At 41.3% G+C, this 14786-nt stretch overlaps 1 protein-coding gene across 1 annotated transcript; it reads left to right on the top strand.

The window, feature by feature from the left end:
* The first annotated feature begins 8484 nt into the window (after positions 1–8484).
* On the top strand, positions 8485–14786 carry LOC106565457 (zinc finger protein Gfi-1b). Its single transcript, XM_014132656.3, has 7 exons — positions 8485–8690; positions 9326–9432; positions 9945–10136; positions 10318–10547; positions 10812–10949; positions 11805–11970; positions 13951–14786. Exons 2-7 carry the CDS (start codon positions 9333–9335, stop codon positions 14127–14129), a joined length of 1005 nt encoding a protein of 334 aa, XP_013988131.2. The 5' UTR covers positions 8485–8690; positions 9326–9332; the 3' UTR covers positions 14130–14786.

Consider the following 14786-nt stretch of genomic DNA (forward strand, 5'->3'; position numbering starts at 1 on the left):
GAAAACTAATTCTGTTTCGAAAGTTGATAAACTTTTGATAAACCCCACTTTTGAGAAAATAGTCCTTGAATGTTTTGGTACACGTACTGGAGAGCTCTTCTTTGTCTACACCCTTTCAGCATTGTTCACCCCCTCATAAGCCTCTCTTTAAGGATTCACATGTGAAGCCGTGTACAAAACAACCAAAGATTTTAAGACTAAAGGTCGGTTTATACTACGTCTATCGGCATGTTTGTATACAGTTGTCATTCATTATTACAGGAAAATAAACTTACAACAAGATCATTATTTACAAGTTAATGGCGAGCTATTTACAGAAAATAGCTTACGGTTGTGAGTGTGACAAATTAAAAGCAGTGCATTCTACTGGAGGATTTTAGAACTATGGACACTGTCTCATTGGCTTAACGTTATATCCTAATTTGACTTTGATGCAAGGTCATGTTGTTCATGTAAAATAAAATCAAAGTATCCTGTGCGTGTGACAAAGTTTGTCACATACACAGGATACAGAAGGCGTAAACATTACAGTGAAATGGGACTTGCATAGTGGAATGTTTTGTTTTTGTTTAGACATGTAGCTAACTAGCTAAACAATGAGCCATAATGCCAACTAATATAGTTAATACCCTGCATGAATCTACAGGTAGCTAAATGCTAACCAATGTCGTGTCTTTGGCTATGCCGGATTAAGGAATATGACATGCTAACCTATAAAATTCTTTCTCTGTAATTAATATTACCTGATTAAGCTAATCATGTAAATGTAATTAACTAGAAAGTCGGGGCACCACGGAAGAACGTTTATAGAGCCGTTATCTTCCGAATAAACTCTTAAAATACTTAGTAATCTTTTACATCGATAGCCGTCATCTTAATCATCTTATTTTCAGTCTCATAATGAAAGTTGTAAATTCTTGGTTATCTTCACGAACCCTGGCTAACAAGTTGAATCAGCGATACAAAATTGGGTTTAATTATTTATTTACTAAATACCTAAACTAATCACACAGAATTACAAATACACAGAATACAAATGATGTCATACAGAAAACATCCCTGGTGGACGGAACCTGTATGATGGCTGGTTACACAAAGGAAAGGGGGTTGGGCTTGAATGAAAGAGCGGGAAGACTTAGGAACAAAGAAACAGCAGCTATGCTATCGTAAATACATTATCTTATGCATTCTAAATTACCGGCCATTTGGAAAAGGAAAATGCAATAAATATTTACTCTGAGCTGCGCTTCGGTAGATTGGTCGTAGATGCTGGCCGGGTTGGCCAACAGATCTTCCTGTCCTCGGAAGAATGTCTCTGGTGGTAAATTGGATATGTGGTGGTATCTTCGTCTGTTCGTTGTTAGACTGGATCCGTCGTCCGTCCTTTCCTAGCCCACGTCTACAGCGGCCGCTGCTAACTCAACGGCTAGGAAGTATCACTTCTGTAGTGAATAAGCTCAAAGTTCATACCATTCGCCACCAAAGCTCACGCCGAGGTTGGCTTAGTTCTGTACTTGACGTGTGTCCTAACGTAGAGGCTGCAGACCTCACGTACTGGAACATGTGGTTATCTTTTCGTCAAAGGCTTATATAGTGGAGAGGGGGAAGGATGTGTTTCATCGTTTATAACCCTTGTCTCTTCACAGGGGTGGGCCACTGATCAAGCAGGGCACTTTCCTTATGAAAACCCAATTCTCTCATTTGGAAGCTAAAATTACATTTAATCTCCTAACAAACAATTTCAATATCAAACATTTCAATTGCATAACAATTCCATGTGACTCTGATAACTAGAGGGTGTATACTTTCCCAGGTACAGTTTATGTCGTCCTGTCATCGGTCAATGTCTCAGATGACAACCGAACTGACATCCATACTCATTACATTCCAAAGCATATTTCCAACTGGTTTTATTACCAAAATATGGTTCCTTTCCCCATTTGTTTGAGGTTCCCAGACTCTCTATATTTAACAGGACAGCAGTCCTTCAGGCCAGCAGTCCTTCAGTAGGGTCAGAAAGAGAGGGGAAGGGAGAAAGGTATTTATGGGGGGGGTCATAAACCTTACCCACAGGCCAACGTCATGACACCAACTAAGTTTAATGTTAGTTAGCTAGCAATGCAAATGGCTCTGAGATACAAATAATATTACTACACAGATCATACACGCAACGTTAGTTAGCGAGCCAGTCAGCCAGCTAATGTTAGCTAGCTAGCTAACGTAGACAGGTCAAGGCAGACAGGAGTCAGTAAACCAGATATGGGGCAACAGTACCGGAGCGCAGGCAGGCTCAGGGTAGGCAGAGGTCAATAATCCAGAGGTGGGGCAAAGGTACAGGTCGGCAGGCAGGCTCAGGTTCAGGGGCAGGCAGAGTGGTCAGGCAGGTAGGCTCAGAGTCAGGACATGCAAGGGTCAAAACCAGGAGGGCGAGAAAAAGAAAGACTGGGAAAAGCAGGAGCTGAGACACAAAAATGCTGATTGACTTGACAAACAAGACGAACTGGCAACAGACAAACAGAGAACACAGGTATAAATACATAGGGATAATGGGGAAGAAGGGCGACACTTGGAGGGGGGTGGAGACAATCACAAAGACAGGTGAAACAGATCAGGGTGTGACAAAATCTAAAAGTAAAAGAAAGGAATTAAGAAATATCTTGACATTAGGAAGAGCAATGTCTGAGTTGCTTTGACTAAAATACAGTATAATACAGTATATACATATGAAATTATTAAAACAGTATGTTTTGTGATACAGTGAAAAAGAAGTGAAATAATCTGTCTGTAAACAATTGTTGGAAAAATTACTTGTATCATGCACAAAGTAGATGTCCTAACCGACTTGCCAAAGCTGTAATTTGTTAACAAGAAATTTGTGGAGTGGTTGAAAAACGAGTTTTAATGTCTCCAACCTAAGTGCATGTAAACTTCCGACTTCAACTGTAGGTATTCCTCTTGTCCAGATGGGACAGGGCAGTGTGCAGTGCAATGTCGATTGCATCATCTGTGGATCTATAGGGGCGGTATGCAAATTGAAGTGGGTCTTGTGTGTCAAGTAAGGTGGAGGTAATATGATCCTTAACTAACTTCATAATGACAGAAGTGAGTGCTATGGGGCGATAGTCATTTAGCTCAGTTACCTTTGCTTTAGTGGGTACAGGAACAATGGTGGACATCTTGAAGCAAATGTGGACAGCAGACTGGGGTAGGGAGAGATTGAAAATCTCCATAAACACTCCAGCCAGCTGGTCTGCGAATGCTCTGAGGACACGGCTAGGTATGCCGTCTGGGCCGGCAGCCTTGCGAGGGTTAACACTCTGAAATGTCTTCCTCACGTCAGCCACGGAGAACGAGAGCCACGTATATGGCACTGTGTTATACTCAGAGCGGGCGAAGAAGGTGTTTAGCTTGTCCTGGAGCAAGACGTCGGTGTCCGCGACGTGGCTGGTTTTCCCTTTGTAATCCGTGATTGTCTGCAGACCCTGACACATTTGTCTTGTGTCTGAGCCATTGAATTGCGAACGCACTTTTTCTCTGCACTGACATTTTGCCTGTTTGATTGCCTTATGGAGGGAATTATTACACTGTTTGTGTTCAACCATATTCCCAGTCACCTTGCCATGGTTAAATGCGTGGTTCGGGCTTTCAGTTTTGCGCAAATGCTGCCATCTATCCACGTTTTTTGGTTTGGGTAGATTTGAATAGTCACAGTGGGAACAACATCCGCTATACACTTCCTGATGAACGCAATCACCGTGTCTGTGTATAAGTCAATGCTACTCTGAGGCAACCCGGAACATATGCCAGTCCCCGTGATCAAAACAATCTTGAAGCATGGATTCTGATTGGTCAGACAAGCGTTGAATAGACCTTAGCACGGGTACTTCCTGTTTGAGTTTCTGCCTATAGGAAGGGAGAGCGTGGGAGGGTGTAACAATGGTCACGAGTTTTTGTAGCGCGAGTACTACAGGCAATGTGTTGGTAGAACATCAGACCAAAAGACAGATTTCCACCAGTTTAATGTCCATTGCTCGTGTTTCTTGGCCCAAGCAAGTCTCTTATTCTTATTGGTGTCCTTAAGTCGTAGTTTCTTTGCAGCAATTCAATCATGAAGGCCTGATTCACGCAGTCTCCTCTGAACAGTTGATGTTGAATTGTGTCTGTTGCTTGAACTCTGTGAAACATTTATCTGGGCTGCAATTTCTGAGGCTGGTAACTCTAATGAACTTATCCTCTGCTGCAGAGGAAGCAACTTTGAAGCAACTTTCAAAGTTCTTGAAATTTTCCGAATTGACTGACCTTCATGTCATAAAACCTCTCAGAGGAAGGTGGGACGAAATCGTCCCACCTACGTAACAGCCAGTGGAATCCTGTGGCGCGTTATTCAAATACCTTAGAAATGCTATTACTTCAATTTCTCAAACATATGACTATTTTACACCATTTTAAAGACACGACTCTCGTTAATCTAACCACAATGTCCGATTTCAAAAAGGCTTTACAACGAAAGCAAAACATTAGATTATGTCAGCAGAGTACCCAGCCAGAAATAATCAGACACCCATTTTTCAAGCTAGCATATAATGTCACATAAACCCAAAACACAGCTAAATGCAGCACTAACCATTGATGATCTTCATCAGATGACAACCCTAGGACATTTTGTTATACAATACATGCATGTTTTGTTCAATCAAGTTCATATTTATATCAAAAACCAGCTTTTTACATTAGCATGTGATGTTCAGAACTAGCATACCCCCCGCAAACTTCCGGTGAATTTACTAAATTACTCACGATAAACGTTCACAAAAAACATAACAATTATTTTAAGAATTATAGATACAGAACTCCTCTATGCACTCGCTATGTCCGATTTTAAAATAGCTTTTCGGTGAAAGCACATTTTGCAATATTCTAAGTAGATAGCCCGGCATCACAGGGCTAGCTATTTAGACACCCACCAAGTTTGGCACTCACCAAAGTCAGATTTACTATAAGAAAAATGTTATTACCTTTGCTGTTCTTCGTCAGAATGCACTCCCAGGACTTCTACTTCAATAACAAATGTTGGTTTGGTTCAAAATAATCCATAGTTATGTTCAAATATCCTCTGTTTTGTTTGTGCGTTCAAGACACTATCCGAATGGTAAAGACTGATTGGCTCAAACACATTAAGAAGGAAATAAATTCCACAAATTAACTTTTAACAAGGCACACCTGTTAATTGAAATGCATTCCAGGTGACTACTTCATGAAGCTGGTTGAGAGAGTGTGCAGAGCTGTCATCAAGGCACAGGGTGGCTACTTTGAAGAATCTCAAATATAAAATATATTTAGTTTGTTTAACACTTTTTTCTTAAAACCCTTGAATGAGTAGGTGTGTCCAAACTTTGACTGGTACTGTATCTGCATATCTAAAATCCTACTATGTGGATGGGACATTTCTGCTGGGATGGAGGAATTATCTGAAATGTTAAACTAGATGATCAGGACAGTCTAGGGTACTATTTGCCTGAAGATGAGATATACGACTGTTTTTATGATTCTAATTCTCAAGAGGAAACTTAAAACCCTCAGCAGTGAGGTCACTGAGGAGGACCTACAGTGATAGGGCGATCGTCTGAACGGGACTGACATACAGTACATCTAGATTTTGGCCACTGGCCAGCAGAGCGGGATTTCTATGAGCCTGGGTAACATTCAGGTCCTAAATCTGTGGCATGCGATGTTTGTAAAGGCAAAATTTCACTACTGTGTTAGGCTAGTTTGGCACATTTTCTACTCGCCATTTCACTGCTGTATCAGGCTAGTTTGGCACATTGTCTACTAACCCAGTCTGTAGAGTACTAGCTTCAGGCTAGCTTAATTTCCATCCCTGCTGACATTTATAACTGACTTCACAGGTCATCTGATTAGTCTTGTACAACAGATGCACTCGTGGAACAATACCATAGGTGTCTTGTATGGGAAGACATTGAGCCCACAAGTCCTTTGTAAACTAGCTACCCAGCTACTTAACGTTAGCTCACCGTTCGTGTAGTCACACTTTTCCAAGTGGTGACATAATAGCTAATGTTAGCCCACCGGGGCAGGGATATTTAGTTAACGTTTAGCTAGCTAGTTACGTTAGCTCATTGTTCGTGTAATCAGACTTTTCCCCAGACCCCACGGGTGGTGACATGATAGCTAGTCCAACAGAGCAGGGATATTTAACGTTAGCGCTAATGGTTACCATGTAGCCTGTCGGGAAAGTCCGGCTCCACCACAGTGAGATATGGTACAACGTTAGCTAGCTTACATTAGCTAATGTAGCCAACTAGCCAACCAAGGTGCCTAACTAGCTAGACCAAGAGGCAATATTTAGATAGCTATATCCCTGCCATGGTGGGATAACTTTAGCTAGCATGTCACCACGTGAAAAAGTATGACTACACAAACCGTGAGCTAACGTTGGCTAAGGTCACAAAGGACTTGTCAATAATAAAAGGTCACAACAGTCATTATGTTAGCCTATGCTGATTGTATTTTTACTTGTAAGGAAGGTAACGTGTGTTGCACACATCAGTACAGTCAGTGGTTATCTAGCTAATTTTCAAAAGCATCTAACTAACCACAGATCTTTGACCTAACCAAAATAGCTTGTTAGCAGCTAGCAAACAAGGCTTAAGTTATCACATAGCTCCAGCATCGCCTCTCACTTACCAAGGTCGAAAAATGATAAAATGCAAGTGTGCTTATCGGAGTGGTGGTTGCAATCCGGTACATAGCACAGAACCCTCCTTGCTTCTGATCGACGAAGAGACCTAAGATTAGCTAGTTAGCTACAAAGGCCAGGGTAATTAAAAAAAGTATAGTACTGTAATTGAAAAATGTTAAGGTAGCTAGCTAGGTAAATTGAAAAATGCTAAACAAGAATACACACGAGAAATACACAATATCAATTATTTACCCGAGACACTAAAAAGGCTATAATATCTACTTACTTGGTTACTTGTCATGAGAGTTTGCATGAAGAAATGTGGAGGTTTAACTTACCCTGCGCCTTGAGTGAATACGTCAAAGCTTGCAACAGGATGTGTAGTAGTTCTGTATGATAGCTACATTATCGGTTGCCAAAAATTTCTGCAGGCCCACCCACCAATTAATTTTGGGCTACGCCCCTGCTCCCAACATTATAATTGGAATCGGAAGTATAAACTCTAACATTCTATTAGCTAGAAAGGTAACTCCAAACACATTTACGCTAATAGCAGCTGTTAAGCTGGTTAAACAAAGGTTAGCCATGTGTTGGCAAAAATATCTGTCCAAGTTATGAAAGCAGATACTCCAGTGAGTGTAATTTGCTCAATATTAGGAGTTGACAAATAAAGCCGACATCATTAGAGAGAAGATATTCTCATATGTTATACAGCATGTATCTAATTCAAAATGCGTTTATTCTGTTGTTGCTAGCGATATTAAGAAAAACATTGAAAACATATATATATATACTTTTTTACTACTTTTTTACCATATATAAAAAAAGATTAATATTTTTGCGGTCCCATTGCAGTACCTCCGCAGGCCCTAGGATGAATACTCCTGCTCTAGAGTAGTCGAGACGCCCGCATGAGAATAATATATTGACGTAAAACAGCCACATGATGTCGCAAGTATGCCTCTGCACTTCATGACATCGTGAGTTCATGCACTGAAAAGGAATTCTTGTCTTGGCAAGATATAATTAGTGTAGCTTACAAATGTGACGTTAATTGTTTTATACATACTGTTATTGTAACACATATATTTATATGTATATATCTATACTTCATTGTATTATATTTTTCAAAATAATATCCCTGCCCTCAAGAGAAATAGCCTTCTTTATGACAGTTTGGATAGAGTAGACCAACTGACAAAAGTTATGACAGAGTTTAGATAGAAACAAATCTATGTCGGTAGGCTAACTGATGAACAGCTATACACAAAATACAGTACAGTGCAAACAAGACTGTGTAAACATGAATAATCGCAGGAGACTGGTTTGGTGTGTGTATCTATGGAGGTGCTGGGGCCCAGTTTTGCTTATTTAAATCTTAGCCACCCAAGATGTATTGGCAATTTCATTTACACAACAGTGAGAATGAAACTACTACTGTAAATCTTGTAAATCAAATATTGCAAATTGTAGGCTAAGGAGTGAAACATTTGGATTTTATTTATTTTTGTTTCTCTAATCCATATTAAAGTTTGTAAAATATTCTGTCACTAATTTGAAACAATTTGAAAACCATTAGCCCTATATGTGGCCAAACAAAATACAATCATGAGGATGACATGATGTTCTAAAATTACTTCAATTTATTTGTGAACTGTTTGAAACTTGAAATCGTTTGTAACAGTTCGAGGGACTGTGTCCAGGGCCCAATGTTTTTCTACGCAAATTTCCACCTGCGAGTTGGCTCTCTCATTGGTTGAAACCACAGTCAGATTCCTCCACAATATTATCTGATTGAAAATCAGGGAGGGGAGCAAAAGAAAGAGCAGCAAGTGTGATGTCTTAAAGTGGTTTGGATTCTGCCTTTTGCGAAAGGATTTTAGGAAATATTTATTCTTCGACTGATTGGATGATGTTTTAAGACTGGGGAAATAATTAACCTAGCCTATATAATAAGAGCACTATCCTCCCTACTTCTTATAAACAAACGGTAAGTAGACTACAGCAGGTGCATAATATTATAATGAATATTCCCTGCAGCCTATTATTAGAAGTTTTGAACATTCTTAGAATGAAAATGAAAACGGATTCATGTAGGCTATAATGGAATTAATGCATTTTACAATTAACTTGTCCAAGTCAGTAATGCTTTAAACGTAATTAGCCTATCATATGCTTTTGGAACTAAACTTTTTTAAAGTTCTGTATTTTACAGCATTATATTTCAAGATACATACATAGTTAAAACGATAACTGAAAAAGACCTACTGATAGATCATTGGACTTCACAGCATATTATGGAAATGAATGAGTGGACAAGTGTGAATGTATTTGGCTATTTTATGTTTCAAATATTTACATTTAAAACATGAGTGTTAACATACAGTTAAACAACCTACCTTAACTGAATAAACACAAATGACGCAATGTGTCTAAGAATTATGTCATGGTAATTACATTTTTGTTTCCCTCGCACAGAAACGCTCCATCAAATATGTTATATCAGCCTAATTAAAAATCTTGAAAGTTCACAGACTAATAAACTGTACATTATAAAATGTTAGGCCTAGCCTAAAACATTTTGAGCTGTCTATAAGCGTTTATCATAATCTTTTTTTCCAACAGCGTTGTCATGCCACGATCCTTTTTGGTGAAAAACAAGAGGTGCGCATCTTACAATGTGCACCGCTCTCATGAAGACGAAGTCGAACCGAGGGAACCTGAATTTACAAGTAAGAATGTCAAGATTATCATTGCGACACATCAAGACTTTAACAATTGTATAACGACACGTGTATAATGATTTGCCAGTTATTTCATCAATTGTAGTTTATAATGAATCAATTGACACAGTGACAATGTCCTGGTTATTTTTTCACTTCCCTGACCATCATAAACTAGTATTTTTTGATTATCTGATTAAATGAAAGCTATCGCTAAAAATAAATAATAATGTATAAATATTTGACTTGAGAAAAGTGAATCCATAATGATGCGTTGCAGCATCAGATTTTTATAACGTTATGCTAAACATCATAGAAAATACATTACATTTGAGGACAGATGCAACACCTGATGGACTAGAAAAAGTATCTCAAAAGCAAGGGATATACAAAAGAGACATTATTCTGAAGGATTCTAAGCCTTCAGTCTACACTGTACATGTATGTACATATTTTCAGACAAAATAATTGGACTTTATGTTGACACTCATTTAATCCTATTTGCAATTGTGACTTGACAGGTGTGATCTCGTCAGAACCACGGAGTCCAGAGTCTCCAGTCAGGCCTCAGTCAGTGGGTCAGCCCTCACCTCCTGAACCAGACCCCTATTCTTATATCAAACATGAGCAGGAGCCTGAACGCCCAGTCCCCTCTAACCCTAAGCCAACAGGACAGCCTGTTGCCCCTGCTCCACGACCATACTACTTATCAGGTGGGAGACCCTCCAACTGGGCTGGGATGTTGTGAAGGGATGACATGATGCCCCCCCCAAAAATAGTTGGGAATAGAAAAGAGTAGAACCATATTGGTCCAAAATGGGACAACATATGATTCAGAAGGTTTTTCAGAGGAAGTGTTCATTGACTCAATCATCTTACTCCGTTTACCCTCAGAGGCTCACATGGCAGAGTTCCCTCCCTTCTACAAACCCTCCTATGCCTGGGACTCTGTACCTGCGCCCTATGACCTCCGTCAGATGGGCCCCCCCACCTACCTCCTGCAGCACGCCAGCAGCCTGTACGGGGCTCAAGTCAGCCACAGCCCTGAGCCACAGCAACCTCTAGACTGCAGCACACACTACTCCCTCACCTCTGACACGTATCACTGCATCACCTGTGACAAGGTACGTATGCAGGAGTGTGGTCTCAGCTCTCTCTTTACGCTGTGACACTGACAACAGCTAATGGGCCTATACAAAATTAAACTGCCACAACACACAGCATACAGAGATTTCACAAAGCCACCAGAGGGAAAGTTGCGCATGTGGTCACATATCTCTATTCAAAACATCACATCATGTAGTCTTTTAAATTCATCAGTCTTTAAATTGACATCGACATTGTGACCAGCCGGTTGATAACTCCCCTGTCCTCGTCTGCCACGGCAGGTGTTCTCAACCCCTCATGGTCTCGAGGTTCATGTCAGACGCTCCCACAGCGGGACCAGACCATTCGGTTGTAGCATCTGCAGGAAAACCTTTGGCCACGGCGTCAGTCTGGAGCAACACATGAACGTCCACTCACAGGTACCCAAAATGCACTGTTGGAGATGGTTAAGGAAACAAGACAGACAAACAGATATGTTCTTTGTGTACTTCCATGGAAAAGTAGCCCAAGGTACTTTCATGAGATTTATAATATTTGAAATGTGATGATAAAATCAATCTTGTTGCACAGCAGGAAATGCAAACTTGTAGTGTATTCAAGGTTTAAAAAGGCATCTAGCTTCCTGAGTGGCGCAGCAGTCTAAGGCACTGCATCGCAGTGCTTGAGGCGTCACTACAGACCCGGGTTCGATCCCAGGCTGTGTCGCAGAGGGCAGCGACCGGGAGACATATGATGCGGCGCACAATTGGCCCAGCGTCTTCTGGGTTAGGGGAGGGTTTGGCCGGCCGGGATGTCCTTGTCCCATCGCGCTCTAGCGACTCCTGTGGTGGGCCGGGCACATGCACGCTGACACGGCTGCCCGTTGTACGGTGTTTCCTGCTACACATTGGTGCCGCTGGGTTCCGGGTTAAGCGAGCAGTGCGGCTTGGCAGGGTCATGTTTTGAAGCACGCATGGCTCTCGACCTTCGCCTCTCCCGAGTCCGTATGGGAGGTGCAGCGATGGGACAAGACTGTAACTGTCAATTGGATATCACGAAATTGGGGAGAAAAATTGGTAATAAAAAAAAAAAAAGATATCTAAAGTTTGTAATTTCCACTTAAAAATGTCAGACATGATTTGCCATAAGAAAATGTATCAACCCCTACAACAAATATCCATTAAAAATGATCCACATAATAATTCTCATTTCCTGTTGCTGCAGGATTATTTTCCTGCTGTAACAAACTGGCTCAAATTAAGATCCTACATCTGTACCTGTTTCTTTAAACAAAGGAAAGAAGTTTTGAATGCAAGATGTGTGGAAAGACGTTCAAGCGCTCCTCCACCCTCTCCACCCATCTACTCATCCACTCAGACACCAGGCCCTACCCCTGTCAGTACTGTGGAAAGAGATTCCACCAGAAGTCAGACATGAAGAAACACACCTACATCCACACAGGTGAGGAGAGAAGAGCATCCACATAGCACCAAAGTTAGGGATCCAATTACTTATGAGTGTATTGTAATTTCTCAGAAAACTAAAAGACAACTTTAGCGATTGCCTCACTCTATAGTTCTCTGCTTTCTAGGTGCTGTTAACATGAATTGTTTCCAAGAGTAATAACTACTGATAAATCAAAAAAAGAAACTTAAACAAATGTCCATCTGATTTGCATATCTGGTTATCCTACTTTGCCGAGGCCTCTGTGAAAGGAACTCTGTGCAGGCAGAATATGTCTCAAATGAATGTTAGACAAATCTGAACAATGGCACGATTCTTTCCTCCCAGTCATTGATACTGACTTCAGCTCTACAGCCCATAAACTCAGCAAAAAAAGAAACATCCTCTAACTGTCAACTGCGTTTGTTTTCAGCAAACTTAACATGTGTAAATATTTGTATGAACATAACAAGATTCAACAACTGAGACATAAACTGAACAAGTTCCACAGACACGTGACTAACAGAAATGGAATAATGTGTCCCTGAACAAAGGGGGGTCAAAATCAAAAGTAACAGTCAGTATCTCGTGTGGCCACCAGCTGCATTATGTACTGCAGTGCAACTCCTCCTCCTTACCCACTCTTCCACCAAGGCACCTGCAAGTTCCCAGACATTTCTGGGGGGAATGGCCCTAGCCCTCATCCTCCGATCCAACAGGTCCCAGACGTGCTCAATGGGATTGAGATCCTGGCTCTTAGCTGGCCATGGCAGAACACTGACATTCCTGTCTTGCAGGAAATCACACACAGTACGAGCAGTATGGCTGGTAGCATTGTCATGCTGGAGGGTCATGTCAAGATGAGCCTGCAGGAAGGTTACCACATGAGGGAAGAGGATGTCTTCCCTGTAACGCACAGCGTTGAGATTGCCTGCAATGACAACAAGCTCAGTCCGATGATGCTGTGACACACCGCCCTAGACCATGACGGACCCTCCACCTCCAAATCGATCCCGCTCCAGAGTACAGGCCTCGGTGTAACGCTAATTCCTTTGACGATTAATGTGAATCCGACCATCACCCCTGGTGAGACAAAACCCTGACTCGTCAGTGAAGAGCACTTTTTGCCAGTCCTGTTTGGTCCAGCGACGGTGGGTTTGTGCCCATAGGCAACATTGTTGTCGGTGATGTCTGGTGAGGACCTGCCTTACAACAGGCCTACAAGTCCTCAGTCCAGCCTCTTTCAGCCTATTGCGGACAGTCTGAGCACTGATGGAGGGATTGTGCGTTCCTGATGTAACTCGGGCAGTTGTTGTTGCCATCCTGTACCTGTCCCGCAGGTGTGATGTTCGGATGTACCGATCCTGTGCAGGTCTTATTACACGTGGTCTGCCACTGCGAGGACGATCAGCTGTCCGTCCTGTCTCCCTGTAGCGCTGTCTTAGGTGTCTCACAGTACGGACATTGCAATTTATTGCCCTGGCCACATCTGCAGTCCTCATGCCTCCTTGCAGCATGCCTAAGGCATGTTCACGCAGATGAGCAGGGACCCTGGGCATCTTTCTTTTGGTATTTTTTAGAGTCAGTAGAAAGGCCTCTTTAGTGTCTTAGGTTTTCATAACTGTGACCTTAACTGCCTACCGTCTGTAAGCTGTTAGTGTCTTAACGACCGTTCCACAGGTGCATGTTCATTAATTGTTTATGGTTCATTGAACAAGCATGGGAAACAGTGTTTAAACCCTTTACAATGAAGATCTGTGAAGTTATTTGGATTTTTACGAATTATCTTTGAACGACAGGGTCCTGAAAAAGGGATTTTATTTTGCTGAGTTTATATACTGTACCTCATGCGTTACATGTTATCTGTTTTTATACTAGATGGGGAATGCAAAATATCGCTCACATGTAGGGGCATTTAATACAAAATGAAACTGTTTGATTTGATTCTGATTGATTTGATGGCATAGTTTAAACATGTTTTTGTATGTGCCTATTTAGGTGAGAAGCCCCACAAATGCCAGGTGTGTGGCAAGGCGTTCAGCCAGAGCTCTAACCTCATCACACACAGTCGTAAACACACAGGCTTCAAGCCCTTCGGCTGTGAGATCTGTGCCAAGGGCTTCCAACGCAAGGTGGACCTCCGCAGACACCATGAGAGCCAACATGGCCTGAAGTGAAGCGGTTGAAAACAATGGATGGAGAAGAGGAGGAAAACGTGCCTTATGCCCTTAGCAATGCAATATACCAAAGAAAGAAAAAGAAAGACCAAACATGATGTCCCTTAGTGGTAGGCATCTTGGCATCACGACACAAAAATGGCCCCTACGGACACAAGAATTGTACATGTATAGTATTGAATATTATCCTTCTTGTGAAAATGCATTTTTAAGTAAATCAGAGCTGGCAGCTAACAAGTAGAAATAAGACAACGCAAATTATGAAGGTACTTAAGTATTTGCTATCACTTAAGGAGAAACAGTAGCCTGACTGACACGACCCATGTGACTACACAACGAGGAAGAGGACTTTGAATGCTCGTGTCAGCCAGACTAGAGGAACAGTCCTTTGGAATAAAATGGAATTCAACTGATATGCATCCTTTGGGTGCATTATGATGTTTTAGACTTATCACAGAGGCCTTTGAAGTCAAATGTGAAGAGAGAGAGGTCTCATGATTTTGTTGCATAATGTATTTAAGAAAAAGCTTTATATGTTCACAAACAGTATGTGTGCCATTCATATTTATAAATTAATCTTATGTCAAATAAAATGAAGCAATGGTATGTATGAATGAACAAATGCTCTCCAAATAAACTGTGAGATGTTATTATAAA

This window comes from Salmo salar, chromosome 01 (genome assembly GCF_965601325.2).
Source record: "Salmo salar chromosome 01, fSalSal1, whole genome shotgun sequence".
NCBI classification, from domain to species: domain Eukaryota; kingdom Metazoa; phylum Chordata; class Actinopteri; order Salmoniformes; family Salmonidae; genus Salmo; species Salmo salar.